The 14,553-nt window shown below is 45.3% G+C and overlaps 1 protein-coding gene across 4 annotated transcripts in view; it reads right to left on the bottom strand.

Annotated features, from left to right (window-relative positions):
* Positions 1-1,070: 1,070 nt before the first annotated feature.
* LOC142574305 (monocarboxylate transporter 2-like) overlaps positions 1,071-14,553 on the bottom strand; it is a 35,381-nt gene continuing 21,898 nt past the window's right edge. For 2 of the 4 annotated variants that reach the window (XM_075683426.1, XM_075683424.1), the window contains 3 exons: positions 7,065-7,208; positions 5,503-6,291; positions 1,071-1,799 (listed from right to left, as the gene is read on the bottom strand). In XM_075683426.1, coding sequence (XP_075539541.1) covers positions 1,624-1,799; positions 5,503-6,291; positions 7,065-7,208 — 1,109 coding nt within the window. In that variant the 3' untranslated portion in view covers positions 1,071-1,623. Of the gene's footprint in view, positions 1,800-5,502; positions 6,292-7,064; positions 7,223-14,553 lie in introns of all 4 variants that reach the window. The other 2 variants (XM_075683423.1, XM_075683425.1) reach the window with 2 other exon arrangements.

Genomic DNA, 14,553 nt, shown 5'->3' with positions numbered 1-14,553 from the left:
CGTCGGCATAGGTGGAGGGCCTAACGATGCATGGCAGGATGTCGGCGAGTCCAATGAGTGTTAGGCTGAAGAGCGTTGGGCTCAGTACTCCGCCCTGAGGCACCCCACGGTTACTGTAATGCTGAGAGGTCGGGCCATCCTCGGTAAGTACGAAAAATGATCTCTTATGTAGATAATTACTTATCCAGAAATAGACCTCGCAGCCAAGTCCTACTGCCTCTAACGCGTTGAAAATCGCTTCGTGCGTTACGGTATCGTACGGTATACGGTACGATTACGGTACGATACGGTTACGGTATACAAAGGTGGGTTTGTCTCTTTTTGTCTTGCGCATAACAGTCTAGTGCACCAAGCAAAAAGACCAAATGTGACGACAACGATGGAATCATGATCCCGAACATATGCCTACTGGCATAAACTATTAAGAAACTTTGGCCACTGAGTCACAAGGTGTGACGATGACAGCATGGCGACAGTCACGTCACGAAGCTGCATTCAGGACCACTGAACTGCCGTGACGGCATTATGGTGCTGTAACCCCGAATGCATGACGTGTGTCGGATTACAAAGCTGAAATTACGGTGACACAACTGCCACTGCGCCATGACGACCGGGAAAACTTACCTCGTGGACCAAGCTGGTAAATAACTTCGGCCCCATGAGCGTAGTAGAACGCGTTACGGCGACGGCATGACCATAGTGATATACCACGAAACCAAAATGAATGCTGGTACGACCACGATGGCCTCAGGACCAGCAGCACATACCTAGCGGCTCAAGCAGGTAGAAAACTTGGTACACTAATAGATAGATAGATAGATAGATAGATAGATAGATAGATAGATAGATAGATAGATAGATAGATAGATAGATAGATAGATAGATAGATAGATAGATAGATAGATAGATAGATAGATAGATAGATAGATAGATAGATAGATAGATAGATCAAAGCCGCTGAAGTAGGCTTAACCTTATTCGCATTAATATCGGTACATAAGCCATCTCGCAGAAGATCCCTGGCACAAAGCTCCACCAATCTTCGACACAACAGAAAAGAAGTATAGAAGTCAAAGAAATTTTATTCGCAGCCCTTGTAATCGGTTTTACCTATCCTAATTTTAGGAAAATTGCCGATTGCATGGTGGAGGAAAGTAAGAACGTTTAAAGAGAAAAAAAGCGGTGGGATCGGCCGTGCCCGTCATCTGCTACTCCACAGTACCGTAAACAGGCACCAAAACAAACGAATGAAAAGGGGGATTATGAGTTATTATTATAAAAGTACGAGGTGATGAGTAACTGGAGCGTGATCGGATTCTTGTTCGAAATGAGCGTTTAGGTTGCGGTCACTTCTGCCTGAAGCGATTGGCCTAGGCGTGGCCTAGGCAATCGCTGAGGCGATATTGAAAGCAAACTGAACGCGGGCTTCGAACGACGATCAGCGATCGCGCCCCTGTTGTCTGATCAGTGCGGTTTGTACATAGTGTCTGGCCTCCAACTGCACAAGAAGGCTGAGACTACACAGAGAATCGCATGAAAAATACCTCGCGTTATGGCACTCTACTATTCACAGCGCTCGTTTCTCATATTTCACCTCGGAACTTCATGCAGAAAGCTATTGCTTCATCTCGTAGTAATAATGGTTTCTTGCACTGCGTTTTCATTGTTGATAAGTTTCCTTTTTCTCCTGCTTCTTTCCGACGCAAGCACTACAATCCAAAGAGCGGCTCCAACTCCGTTGACAACGCCACAAATCACAAAGAGGCAGTCATAGGCACCTACTCTGTCCCTGAAGTGCCCTGCAAAAAGAAACGGAAGAGTGGTCAAGTTATAAAATTTTCTCGCTAAATAAATCTGATAATATGGAAGTTTTGAATGCGTAGAAGTTGCCAACCTAAAATTGTTGATAAAACTAAAGTGACTAAACGATACAAGCATCGGCAAGAATTATCTCACTAACAACCGAACTCTGTACAAAGGCCGCCCAAAAGGTAAGCATAGTTTAATTTTTATATCGTGCAGGGACGTCAGAAATATACCCAGATAGAATAATGTAGAGCCTATTTCTCAGATCTCGATTATAATTATTTCGTCGTAGTACACCACTAGGTTTTGTATGCCATTTTCCTGCTAATACGTTGGCTGTCAACCCTTCAACATTATTGATAAAGCATCGTCAATACTGGCTGGCCGAGATCATACAATACTGGCAGAGATCTACTCGCATTTGCGTGAATTCCATGGACTAGACCTCACGAGTGGTGAGGCAATGGTGCAGGAAGAAGGGCGCCGATGCAAAGTGCTCAATAGAGACCACACTGCTTGGCCATCCACTTTTCTGGCAGAATCAGACACAGAATATGTGTGACAAGCAATTCTTAAAACTCGTGGCTTCACAAATTCTCAAGATTCCTTCTATTTCCAGACGTGAAAAGCTCAGAGCAGATCCTTATACGGGCTACAGTAAAGAAAGTCGCGCACAGTCTCCCAAACGAAGGTCGTAATGACCAACCTAGTCATGGGTCTTCTATCGTTAATTTATCCGTTTCGCTTCACTTCAGCTGAATGCACAGGTCAGCTAGCACGTTGCGAAATAGACTCAAAATTTTAGCTTTATTGGTACCGTGAAGGAAGCTTTGAGGAACAAATAATCGCATTCTAAAATTTAGGTAGGAAGACAGGACACATTGTGGCGAGCATTTTATTTTGCTTTCTTTTGCAAACTGCCGATGACGTCTGCTAATTTTCAAGTCAATGCATATGTAGAGAAATAATACCGTTACGATAAGGGAATGATGCAGAGTGGAGTTTAGAAGGAAGACGTGCTTTGTGAAATACTAGCGATAACATATGCTTGTTGGGAATCAAGTTCTGTTCTTTTATTTATTTATTTATTTATTTATTTATTTATTTATTTATTTATTTATTTATCACAATACCCACAGCGCCCGTAGGCATTACAGCGGGGGGAAAAGGAAACAAAGAACCAATAAATAAAGCAGGCAAAACATAACATATACCCGGAATGCTGTCATACTCGCACATACACACAAAAACACTATCTTACTTCAGTGGGCGTATACAGTTTGAAAATACATCATTTGATAGAATCATTGCGACATCGGATGGTAGCTTGTTCCATTGGCTTATGGTTCTGGGGAAAAATGACATTTTAAACGCTTCAGTTTTGAAGGCTATTTCTTTAACCTTATTTTCATGGTCCAGCCGTTGAGAAACTTAATCAGGCCTGGAAAAATATTTCCCGGGATTTATACCTGTTCGAGAGTGGAATATGTTATGAAAGAGTTTCAGTCTGAGATATTTCCTGCGTTGCTGAAGTGGCTCCCAACTGAGGTTTTCTTTTGCTCTTGAAACACTGAAATTCCTAGTGTAGTTTGAATATACAAAACGAACGGCTATACTTTGAATTCTTTCTAAACTGTTGACGTCACGTGCCGTCCACGGATTCCACACTGCACACGCATAATCCAGAACAGATCGGACATTTGATTTGTACAATGACACCTTTGTCTCCAGTGGCAACTTTTTTGCATTTCTGCGCAGGAAACCTAGAATGCGGCATGCTTTACTTGTGATCTGATCAATGTGACGGCTCCAAGAAAGAACAGGTGTGAAATAAACGCCGAGATGTTTTTGCTCCTGAACCGATATTATCATGGTTGAATTTAAAGAGTAACAGAAGACATGAGGGATTCTTTTCCTCGAGAAACGCATATGAACGGTTTTTTTCATGTTAATGTGCATATGCCACTTGTTGCACCACTCATTTATCTTGTAAAGGTCATTTTGTAAAACATTGCAGTCATGGGTAGTATGAACAGTCCTGTACAAAACACAATCATCGGCAAATAGCGTGATTTGCGATGAAATACCGGAGCAAATATCATTTATATAAATAAGAAATAAAAGTGGTCCTATGACTGATCCTTGGGGCACTCCAGAGGACACATCAACTTCACGGGATGTTTTGCCATTAAGCACCACCTTTTGTTTTCTCAAATTTAAGTATTCTTTTATCCAGTTAACAACCATACTGTTTATATTATATATTTCTAATTTTTCTATAAGCAACGAGTGAGGGACAACATCGAATGCCTTCTTAAAATCTAGAAACAAACAGTCAACAGAAAAACCCTTGTCCAAAGCTCCTGCTAAATCATTCGTCAGCTCAAGCAACTGTGTTGTACAGGAAAATCCACTGCGAAATCCATGCTGCTGGGGGCTGAGCAAAGAGTGCATGTTCATGTGGCTCATAATATTACTGTAAAGCACATGCTCAAGTATCTTACATAAAACGCTAGTAAGCGAGATAGGCCGGTAATTCAAAACACTACTTCGCGGTCCACCTTTATGCACAGGGACGACATTGGAAAGTTTCCAGTCATCTGGTAAAGATATTTCTAGTAAAGATTTAGTAAAGATTACACACAGATATTTGGACACCTCCCGTGGGCACAAAAAAAGCAGTGCTGGTGACAAAGCGTCAGGACCAGTTGCTTTAGACGGATTCAATGTTCTGAGAGCTGCCTCTATTCCTCGTTGGTCGATCACGATATCGTCCATGGGCTCACCCACCACTTGGGTGGATCGCGCCACAGTGTTTTGAGTGTCAACACGAGCAGCATACACAGAACTGGAAAACGAGATAAAGCACTCAGCTTTTTCAATGTTGTTATGGATGGTAGCACCGTCGCTATCGAGAGCAGGTATTGATAATACATCTTTACTGTTCATTTTAAAGAATTGCCACAGTTCTTTTGGTCTTTTCTGTATACGCAGGTGGAACGTGCTAAAGTATTTATCTTTGGCTGTCTGCATAGCTACCTTCATCTCTTCAGTTTTGTTTTTGAGTTTATCTTTAAGCTTCAACGAAGGGTTTTTCTTATAAGCAGCGTAAACGTGAGCTCTCTGCCTGGCCTTGCATTTCACCTGTCTAGAACACCACGGCTTACTTTTTCTGCGCCGCGCCGTCATAACCCATGATGGGACTTATCTTTCACGCATCTAGCAGTGATCACCTTTTGTTTAAACCAGATTGCGAGCAACACAAAGCCTTTGAACAAGTAGTAGGTTGATCTGTCACAGAGTAATTGAACACCCAAAGTTTTCTCCCAGAAGATGTGCACATCAATACCAGGGAGATCACGTAAAGGATAGCACTGCGACACGAGGTTCCTAAATTGCTGTAGTCCCGTCTATTATGCAACTTTCATGCAGGCAAATAGAACTCGTTTCTTACCAATCATTGTGGTGCAAAGAGTATTCCGGCGCAAAAACTTATGCATGACAAGAATGCCTTTTCAATCCTGGTGGTTTTCCCTAATGGTAAATGTAACCTGTTATTTATTTTTGTTGTTGTTGAGTTCAATTTTTGCCGCATTGCACATTTGTACTCTTCGCGCTACCTAAGCGCATTCCGCGTTACAGCAAAAACAGAGTGATTGCTAAATTCATGGTGACAATCACACGAATAAGTCTTACCTATCAAACACGGCTTCAAAAATGAAAGCATTCCGGCAGACGCGACGACAATGCCGTAGGATACCGACATCTTCTCGTGTCCGAAGTAAGACACCAGGGTCACTGGAAAAATTACCATTCCAGTGCCGATGATGAAGGCTATGACAAAGGCCACAGTGAAAATAAGTCCTTGAGAGCGTAGCAAAGGAAGAACGAGAAACGCCACCGCCTCGGCAGCCAGTGTGAACACCACAGCCGTCTTGATATTCAGCAGGCCGTGGTCGCCTGCTGCCGGCAATGTGAATCTCCCGAAGATCTCGGAGACTGCTCCCGCCGACATCATGGTAACGGCAGTGGACAGCGCTACTCCTAGATCACAGGCAAAGTCGACGAAAAGCGACATGTAGCACTCATATCCAAAGCAGTAAGCGTTAAAGCTGTATATTATGAGGTAGAACACGGGGCTTTTAAACACAGTCAACGCATGGCGTAGCTCGTTGGTTCCTTCATCGTCGATGGCTTTCGAAGGAAATTGAGCAGCGAGTTCATTCTTGCCCGGATGAGCTTTCCTCCAACCAGGGGTGCGGGGGAATAGGCTAAATGCAAGCCCGTTCATGATGACGACGCCAAAGATCAGAAGGGCACCGCGTAGGCCATAGGCGGCGGTGAGGTACTCCAGAAGTTTGGGAAATACGAAAAGACCAGCGGTGATGCCAGCGAAGTTGACGCCCATCGCGAGGCCCTTGTTCTTGACGAAGTGCTCGCTGATTATTGTAGGGGCCACTATGAACACCATACCCGCTCCTATGGCTGCGACCATGGAAAGAAGAGAAGGGCAAAACGCATTAGGTGATTTCATCCCCAATGAAACACTGACATCGCGCGACATTTTGCGTGTAAGGACATGGTAGGCTCTTATATCAGGCGAATACTCTTTACCAAATGCTACAGCAACGCCTGACACTGGATGTCTCGGTGAATGATATGGGCCCCCGCGAGCTATGCTCTGATAACTGTAACAACCGAAATTAGGATAATTACGCTAAACTAGCTCATTTAAGTTAGCGGTAAGCTTCGTGATTGAGCTGTTTATGTTTCACTCAGATACCGCGCTACGCTCACGACCATGGCGGTACAGTAATAACAAATTAGCTTAATGCTTCACTACACGGAAAAGAAAAACAATTCACACCAAACCACTAAGAATTAATTGGAAGTTTTACGAGCTGCGATACACAAGCGACCGCCCGTAAAGGCTTCAGAGAGGCTTAAAGAACAGCAATTAGGATTGATCATTAGAGGTGTTTTCTGTCCAAAGTGGCAACTGATATGTGTTAAACGCCCTTACGCAGGGCTCCGTAATAATTATAACAACAATGGTTCAATACCGTACTCTGTGATCTCTTAAAGAATATATGTATCTCCTCCGCACCTACAGGCAAGTGCAGTCTCAGAGGTTAAACAGCAAAAGTAGGATTCCGCATTGTGCAGGAGAATGGCCTTTCCCCCTTTGCTGGAGTCTCCGTGCCACAAAGCTGTATATCTTCTTGTGCCATCGTTACGTACAGATAAAGGTGCCTTACCGTGTATTACGCCGAGTGTAAGCGTCATTACTCCAATATTTGTTGCAAAAAAGGTGAGAATTGCGCCTGCTCCTGAAATCACCGCTCCTGCGATGATCACTGGACGAGCGTTGAATCTGTGAGCCACCGGTCCCGTAATGAAACCTGGAAGAATAACACTAAGAAGTGCGTGTTCTGCTGACACTACTATATATATATATATATATATATATATATAACGAGAAGAAAGGAGGTTAACCGAAGGGCCCGATTCTTATTAGTCATGTCACAAGAAGCCAACAAAGACTGACACCAAGGACAACATAGGGGAACTTACTTGTGCTTAATAAATGAAATAAAGAAACGATAAATTAATGGAAATTAAAGTGGATGAAAAGCAACTTGCCGCAGGTGGGAACCGAACCCACAACCTTCGCATTTCGCGTGCGATGCTCTACCAATTGAGCTCCTGCGGCGACGTTTTCCCATCCACTTTCTTGGGTATTTATGTGTCCTAGTAGAACCCTGGGAGTGTTAGCCAGGGCCACCACTCACAGACCTTGGCATATGTATATATATATGTGTGTCATACCGGAATAGATTATTACATTAATGGCGGGATTTCTTGCACAATATATCAGATTACAAGCGCACACAATGCGCATATACATAAAGCACGTATGGGGGTGCAGAAAAACCAGGCAGACGCTGCTGCCTGGTAAGACATTGTATAGTAAAACTTCATTGAAGTCCTGCAGATCGTGACCCTTCACGAAGCGGGCCGCGTCCACGTGGGAAACGGAAGCCAGAGCCTCTCGGCCGCATCGTAGGCTGGCTCAACAGCCCAGAGTTGGTCAGCCAGAAGAGGGCTGCCGAGAACCGCCCCCTACCCGGCCGAGCTGTTATCGATGATAGAGCGCGCGACCGGGCACACCGCCAGAGCATATGTTCTAACGTGACTATTTTTCCACAATCGTGGCAAGTACCATCGGTGTAACTATCCGGATAGATTTTGTGTAAGAGCGACGGATCGGGATACGTATTCGTTTGCAGTAGACGGAGCGTTAGTGCTTGAGCTCTATTGAGCTGCGGATGAGGAACGAAGTAGGTTGTACGGCTGAGATAGTAGTGTTTAGTAATCTCGTTGTAGGTGGAGGCCGTGTCCCTGTTCTCTGGGGAGTCGGAATCCCATTGGTCGGGGGTAGCAGAGTGGGCAAGTTCGTGCGCAGCCATGTGAGCCGACTCGTTGACGTTGAGAGGAGCACCCTTTATTTGGCCCTAAAATTATATTTTAACCGAGGCCGCTTAATTAGGCGGAAGCCTTATTCTGCCGATTCCACTGCTCACGCACCGTGAGCGTGCTGGGCGTGTCGCCGTCGTCTTTAGTGTTCGGACTATTGTGGCGCGTAGTAGTGCGCTACAGGGCCCCCTTCTAGCCGGGAATCCGTGAGCTGGACGAATCGCGAAGCGTGCATGGTGGTGGTGCGAAACGCACGCGGCGAGTAGGACTGACCAGGTGGGAATGCAATGTGGCCGCAGAAATGATTGATGAATCAGAGTCCAAGTAGGCATGCTTCAGACGGTCGACGGAGACCGTATCTTCGCGGCCGTTGATGAGCGATACAAGGTTTTTAGTTGCATGCTTGAGTACATTGAACCGACCATCACATGGTGGCCGTAAGGGAGGACGCACAGCGTCATGGGGCACAAGGACGTGCATGCAATTCCCAAGGCCAGGGTTGACGTATAAACGCCGGGAAGAACGTCATTGTCGAGGGGGAACGACAGGTAAAGTACGCATAGCGCTGCGTAGACGGTAGGCGTAGTTGGTAACGTCAGCAGGTACGGTAGAAGCGTTCCAATGACATGGTCGAACATGGTCAACTGCGAACGGGGGCATTGGTGACCGAACGAGGATTCGATGGTAATAAACCAAACTTCCGAGTCCTACGACGAGAACTCCGGTAGCTTGAGAGTGGTGACCTCGGGATCGTGGGCTCGTGGCGCTGGCGGCAGTACTTGATCGAGAAAATCCGAGGTCATGGCTGACTGGATAGAACGCGGACTAGGAAGGCCCAGCGGTAGGCCCAGCGAACCCGCTGACGCACCCGGAGCTAAGAGTGAACTCGCGAAGTGCGGAGCAACCAATTTGTGGGTGAAGAAAAACAAGAAAGACGCTGGTGCCTCGTGTCCAGAATTCATATTTTAGTGGAGCCCGCTCGACCAGGCTTAAGCATAATTGCGCCTTTTCCACTGCTGCGCATCATTAGCCTGCTGGGCGTGTCGTCATTGTCTTTTGTATGCGGACCATTGTGACACGTATTTGTGCGCTACACGTACAGTCACGTGCAATATGACCTGCAACACCGGTGCCCGTAGTCGAAGGGCCCCAAAACTACACGGCTGCGCAGACACAGCGTAAGTTACAGACCTAAACACAGCTTCAATTAGTGGTATTTATTAGGCCGCTATTTCACGTGTCCGAGCCACTGCGCAGCCTTGAGCCCCTTCGACCATGAACAAGGGTGTTGCAAGTTATATTGCACGTGACTGTACATATGGCAGTATATTTCTTGTAACGGATCGCGCCGTACATGTCATAATGCATTCCGTTATGACACGATATTTGGGGCGACATTCATTATCATACCTTCTTATTTTGCCTTACGCTAGCGCATTACCTATGCGATTTGATTATACTTGTCCACATACGTTCTTAATCGACGCCGCCAAATATGGCAGCGAAGACAGGTTTGCAATCACGGTCGTTAACGGTGTCTGACACCCTAGAGATATAATGCGTCCTCTAAAGGAAATACTGGGTGCAACAAGTGGCAACTATCAAGATGCCACCCTGTTTGTACCACTCATTTTCGCAAAACGAACAATAACTAAAGATATTGTAAAATGCTACGTTTACATACGTACGTATCTACAGTCTGTAAAGTCTATTCCGTACATTTTTAAGAAAATTCGATGACTATTATTAAATTGTGATGTGAGACTTACTCCACGTGAAAGCATGCGTTCGCATGCGCCTGAACTCGGTGGCGTGATTCCATAATGAGGCTCACGATTGCGTTTATTAAGGCTCTCGTATGAATTGTATCTTGTCGCCAGCACCTGTGCACCTGCTCAGAGGATGCAACAAGGCGGCTCCCTTGAAGTTATTAGTATCGTAGCATGAGCGCTATAGGGAGGTTTTCCATTAGAGTTGGTTATATTATTTCTGTCTGGCGCTGCGAAAGTTGTATTCTTACAAAAAGTTATTTGAATTTATTCAAGCAGCACCTTTTTCAAAATTTTAATGAATAATTCTGTAGCAGCATCAGCATTGTCTTCCTCTCTCCGTACACCTTTAGGGAAAAAATGGAAACATTGTTGAAGAATAAGGGAAAGCGTTCGACCTGTTTTTTTTTCTCTTTTTTTGATGCGCTTCGATTTCAATTCAAACTACATGCAGTAGTACCTATGTTATTATGTGAGTGGTCCTCTATCTAATATATAAGTGGGTCCCACATGGCTACCTAGTAGCAAGAGTCATTCCCGTAATAAAAAGATGACGGCACAACTCATCTCTCGGTCTGTCTAGGAGGCCCGAGCGGCGGCGGAGAGCTTCGGGCCTCCGTGTAATGATCATTCTGATATTTCTGTGGCTCTAGCTATATATATATATATATATATATATATGCATACAAGACTGCGTGCTGACATCGAAACGTCCGTGAAAGCAAATGCCATAGAAGGCGGAATGAACGTTTATTGTAAGAAACAGTGAGAAAGTGTTCTTTCTGCGCTCTAGGTGGGCGGCTCTCTCAGTCCAGAAAGCCGTTGGCTAACGCCGCAGCCCGGGCCCTGTCCACCAGACTTCGCTGATCTTCCAGGCTTTGTGCCTTTAACATTGCCTCCCACGTTTCTTCGATCACTTGTAGCCGTTTGGAGGCGTCATCCTGACTGTTTATCTCGCGGTGTGGGCACACCAACACTATGTGTAGGAGCGTGTCTGGTACATCACAATACCGGCATAAGTATGAGAATTTGGTGGGGTCCATTCGGTGCATGATAATTCCACGTACATACGTATTTGTTTGTAGTCTGCGGAGGGCGGTGGCTTCTTCCTCGCTTAATTTTGGATGTGGTAGAGGATATTGTCTTCTTCCAGTCTGTAATGTTGCAATATTACGGCGTAGTTGATGGGAATGTTCTCCACCCTCGTCGCTTTCCGGAGACCGTGCGACAGGAAATCCCGGCTGGTATGCGCTCGGGCGACAGCATGTGCTGCTTCGTTTCCTGGCAGGTGTTCGTGGCCTGGAGACCATGCGACGTAGGTTTCGGGTAGTTCTTGGCGTCTTGTTATTTCTTTCAGAATCTTCACTGCTGAGGCAGCAATTCGGCTTTTTCGTAGGTTTCTACATGCCTGTTTGCGAGTCGCTCAAGATCATTGCTGAGTCTTTGCATGTGGCGATGCCGAAGGCGATGGACACTTCCTCCGCCGTTTCTAGATTTCTGGCCGGTATGGTGGCAGCAATTAGCTCCTTCCCTTGGTTGTTGGTCACGGTAATTGCGTATGCTCTATTACCTGGATATTTTGCCGCATCTGTATATCTCGTGTTGGGGTTCTTTGAGTATTTCTTGCTAAGCGCTCTAACTCTTGCTTGTCTTCTGTCTTTGTGGTATGTTGCATGCATTTTGCGAGGTATTGGAGCAACTGAGATAGAGTCACGAAGAAGTGGCGGCAATCGGGCTTTCGCGTCTGAGTCTGCTATGAAGTTTTCGCTGTATGCGAGTTTGCGAAGTACTGCTCTGCCTGTTTGAGTCAGCTTAAGGCGTTCCAGCTGGCTGGCTTGTACGCTTTGCTCATTTCTTCTCAGGTGTTATGGAGGCCAACTTTGAGGAGCGTCGTGGCTGAGGTCGTACGGGGGAGTCTTAGTGCGCTCTTGATTGCTTTTCTGATGATGATGTTGAGTTTTTCAAGTTCAGCTTTGTTGAGGAGTAGATACGGGGTGTCATATGGGATCCGGCTTATAAGGAGTGCTATAAGGTTTCTTCCTCTTAAATCCTCTTCTTTGGGTGGTTATACGCCGAATGAGATGGGTTACTTGTGTTAGGGTCTTCTGAAGCTTCGGAAGAGTAGCTGCGCCAGAACCGTCTTTACGTATTGTAAGGCCAAGGACGCGGGGGGAGCCAACTTGAGGGATACTGATTCCATTCATATGTGTATGCGTTAAGAGACAAAGCCGGCTACACTAATATGGATGAGATCGTTCAAGTGGCTGAGGAGTTCTATAAAGATTTATACAGTACCAGTGGCACCCACGACGATAATAGAAGATAGTATAATTTAGAGGAATTTGAAATCCCACAAGTAACACCGGAAGAAGTAAAGAAAGCCTTGGGAGTTATGCAAAGGGGGAAGGCAGCTGGGAAGGATCAGGTAACAGCAGATTTGTTGAAGGATGGTGGGCAGATTTTTCTAGAAAAACTGGCCACCCTGTATACGCAATGCCTCATGACTTCGAGCGTACCGGAATCTTCGGAAAACGCTTACATAATACTAATATATAAGAAAGAGGACGCCAAAGACTTGCAAAATTATAGACCGATCAGCTTACTGTCCGTTGCCCACAAAGTATTTACTAAGGTAATTGCAAATAGAATCAGGAACACCTTAGACTTCTGTCAACCAAAGGACCAGGCAGGATTCCGTAAAGGCTACTCAACAATAGACCATATTCACACTATCAATCAGGTGATAGAGAAATGTGCGGAATATAACCAGCCATTATATATCGCTTTCATTGATTACAAGAAAGCGTTTGATTCAGTCGAAACCTCAGCAGTCATGGAGGCATTGCAGAATCAGGGTGTAGACGAGCCGTATGTAAAAATACTGAAAGATATCTATAGCGGCTCCACAGCCACAGTAGTCCTCTATAAAGAAAGCAACAAAATCCCTATAAAGAAAGGTGTCAGGCAGGGACATACGATCTCTCCAATGCTATTCACAGCGCGTTTACAGGAGGTATTCAGAGACCTCGATTGGGAAGAATTCGGGATCAAAGTTAGTGGAGAATACCTTAGTAACTTGCGATTCACTGATGATATTGCCTTGCTTAGTAACTCAAGGGACCAACTGCAATGCATGCTCACTGACCTGGAGAGGCAAAGCCGAAGGGTTGGTCTTAAAATTTATCTGCAGAAAACTAAAGTAATGTTTATAACAGTCTCGGAAGAGAACAGCAGTTTACGATAGGTAGCGAGGCACTGGAAGCAGTAAGGGAATACATCGACTTAGGACATGTAGTGACTGCGGATCCGGATCATGAGATTGAAATAATCAGAAGAATAAGCATGGGCTGGGGTGCGTTTGGCAGGCATTCTCAGATCATGAACAACAGGGTGCCATTATTCCTCAAGAGAAAAGTATATAACAGCTATGTCTTACCAGTACTCACGTACGGAGCAGAAACCTGGAGGCTTACGAAAAGGGTTCTACTGAAATTGAGAACGACGCAACGATCTATGGAAGAAAAAATGATAAGTGTAACGTTAAGGGATAAGAAAAAAGCAGATTGGGTGAGGGAAAAACGTGAGGTAATGATATCTTAGTTGAAATCAAGAAAAAGAAATGGGCATGTGCAGGACATGTAATGAGGAGGGAAGATAACCGATGGTCATTAAGGGTTACGGACTGGATTCCAAGGAAAGTGAAGCGTAGCAGAGGGCGGCAGAAAATTAGGTGGGCGGATGAGATTAAGAATTTTGCAGGGACAACATGGCCACCATTAGTACACCACCGGGGCAGTTGGAGAAGTATGGGAGAAGCCTTTGCCCTGCAGTGGGCGTAACCAGGCTGATGAAGATGATGATGATGGTTCCATTGAGTCTGACGTTGGGATCTGGAGCGACATAGGCAGGTGGTCTTCCCCGGATTCTTGCCTTGAGTATAAGTATCTCTGAATTTTCGGGGGCCTACTGGAGATCACATTTTGAGAGGTAGTGTTCTATCTGATCGTTTGCTGTTGGGTGGTTGTGGACGCTTTTGTCCGTAACGTTATGTCGTCGGCGTATATTGCATGGCTTAAATCTTCGATGCCATTGAGTTGTTATGGCAGCTTAATCATGGCGAGATTGAACAGCAAAGGTGAAATGACTGACCCTTGTGGAGGTCCTTTGCTGGGCATTTCGAACTTGTCGCTTCGGATGTTGCCGATACTCACCGTTGCCGTGCGATCTTTGAGAAAGTCGTGTGCGTATTGGTAGGTCGGGATTCCGTAGTTTGTGTCCTGGAGATTTGAGGTGTTTGCTTCATGCTTCACATTATCGAAGGCTCTTTTTACATCTATTGTTAAGATGTAGAACTTTTTGTGGCCATCAAGGTGGTCCAAGAGGTCTTCCTTGAGCTGTAGTAGTATATCTTGCGCTGAGAGGAGCTGTCGGAAACCAAACATTATGTCAGGCATGAGTCCTAATTCTTCGAGCTGTTTGGTGAGGAGATAGTGAACCATGT

This window comes from Dermacentor variabilis, chromosome 3, assembly GCF_050947875.1.
Source record: "Dermacentor variabilis isolate Ectoservices chromosome 3, ASM5094787v1, whole genome shotgun sequence".
Classification (NCBI taxonomy): domain Eukaryota; kingdom Metazoa; phylum Arthropoda; class Arachnida; order Ixodida; family Ixodidae; genus Dermacentor; species Dermacentor variabilis.
Note: the sequence above shows the minus strand (reverse complement) of the source record. Positions and strands in the feature narration are given on the sequence as shown.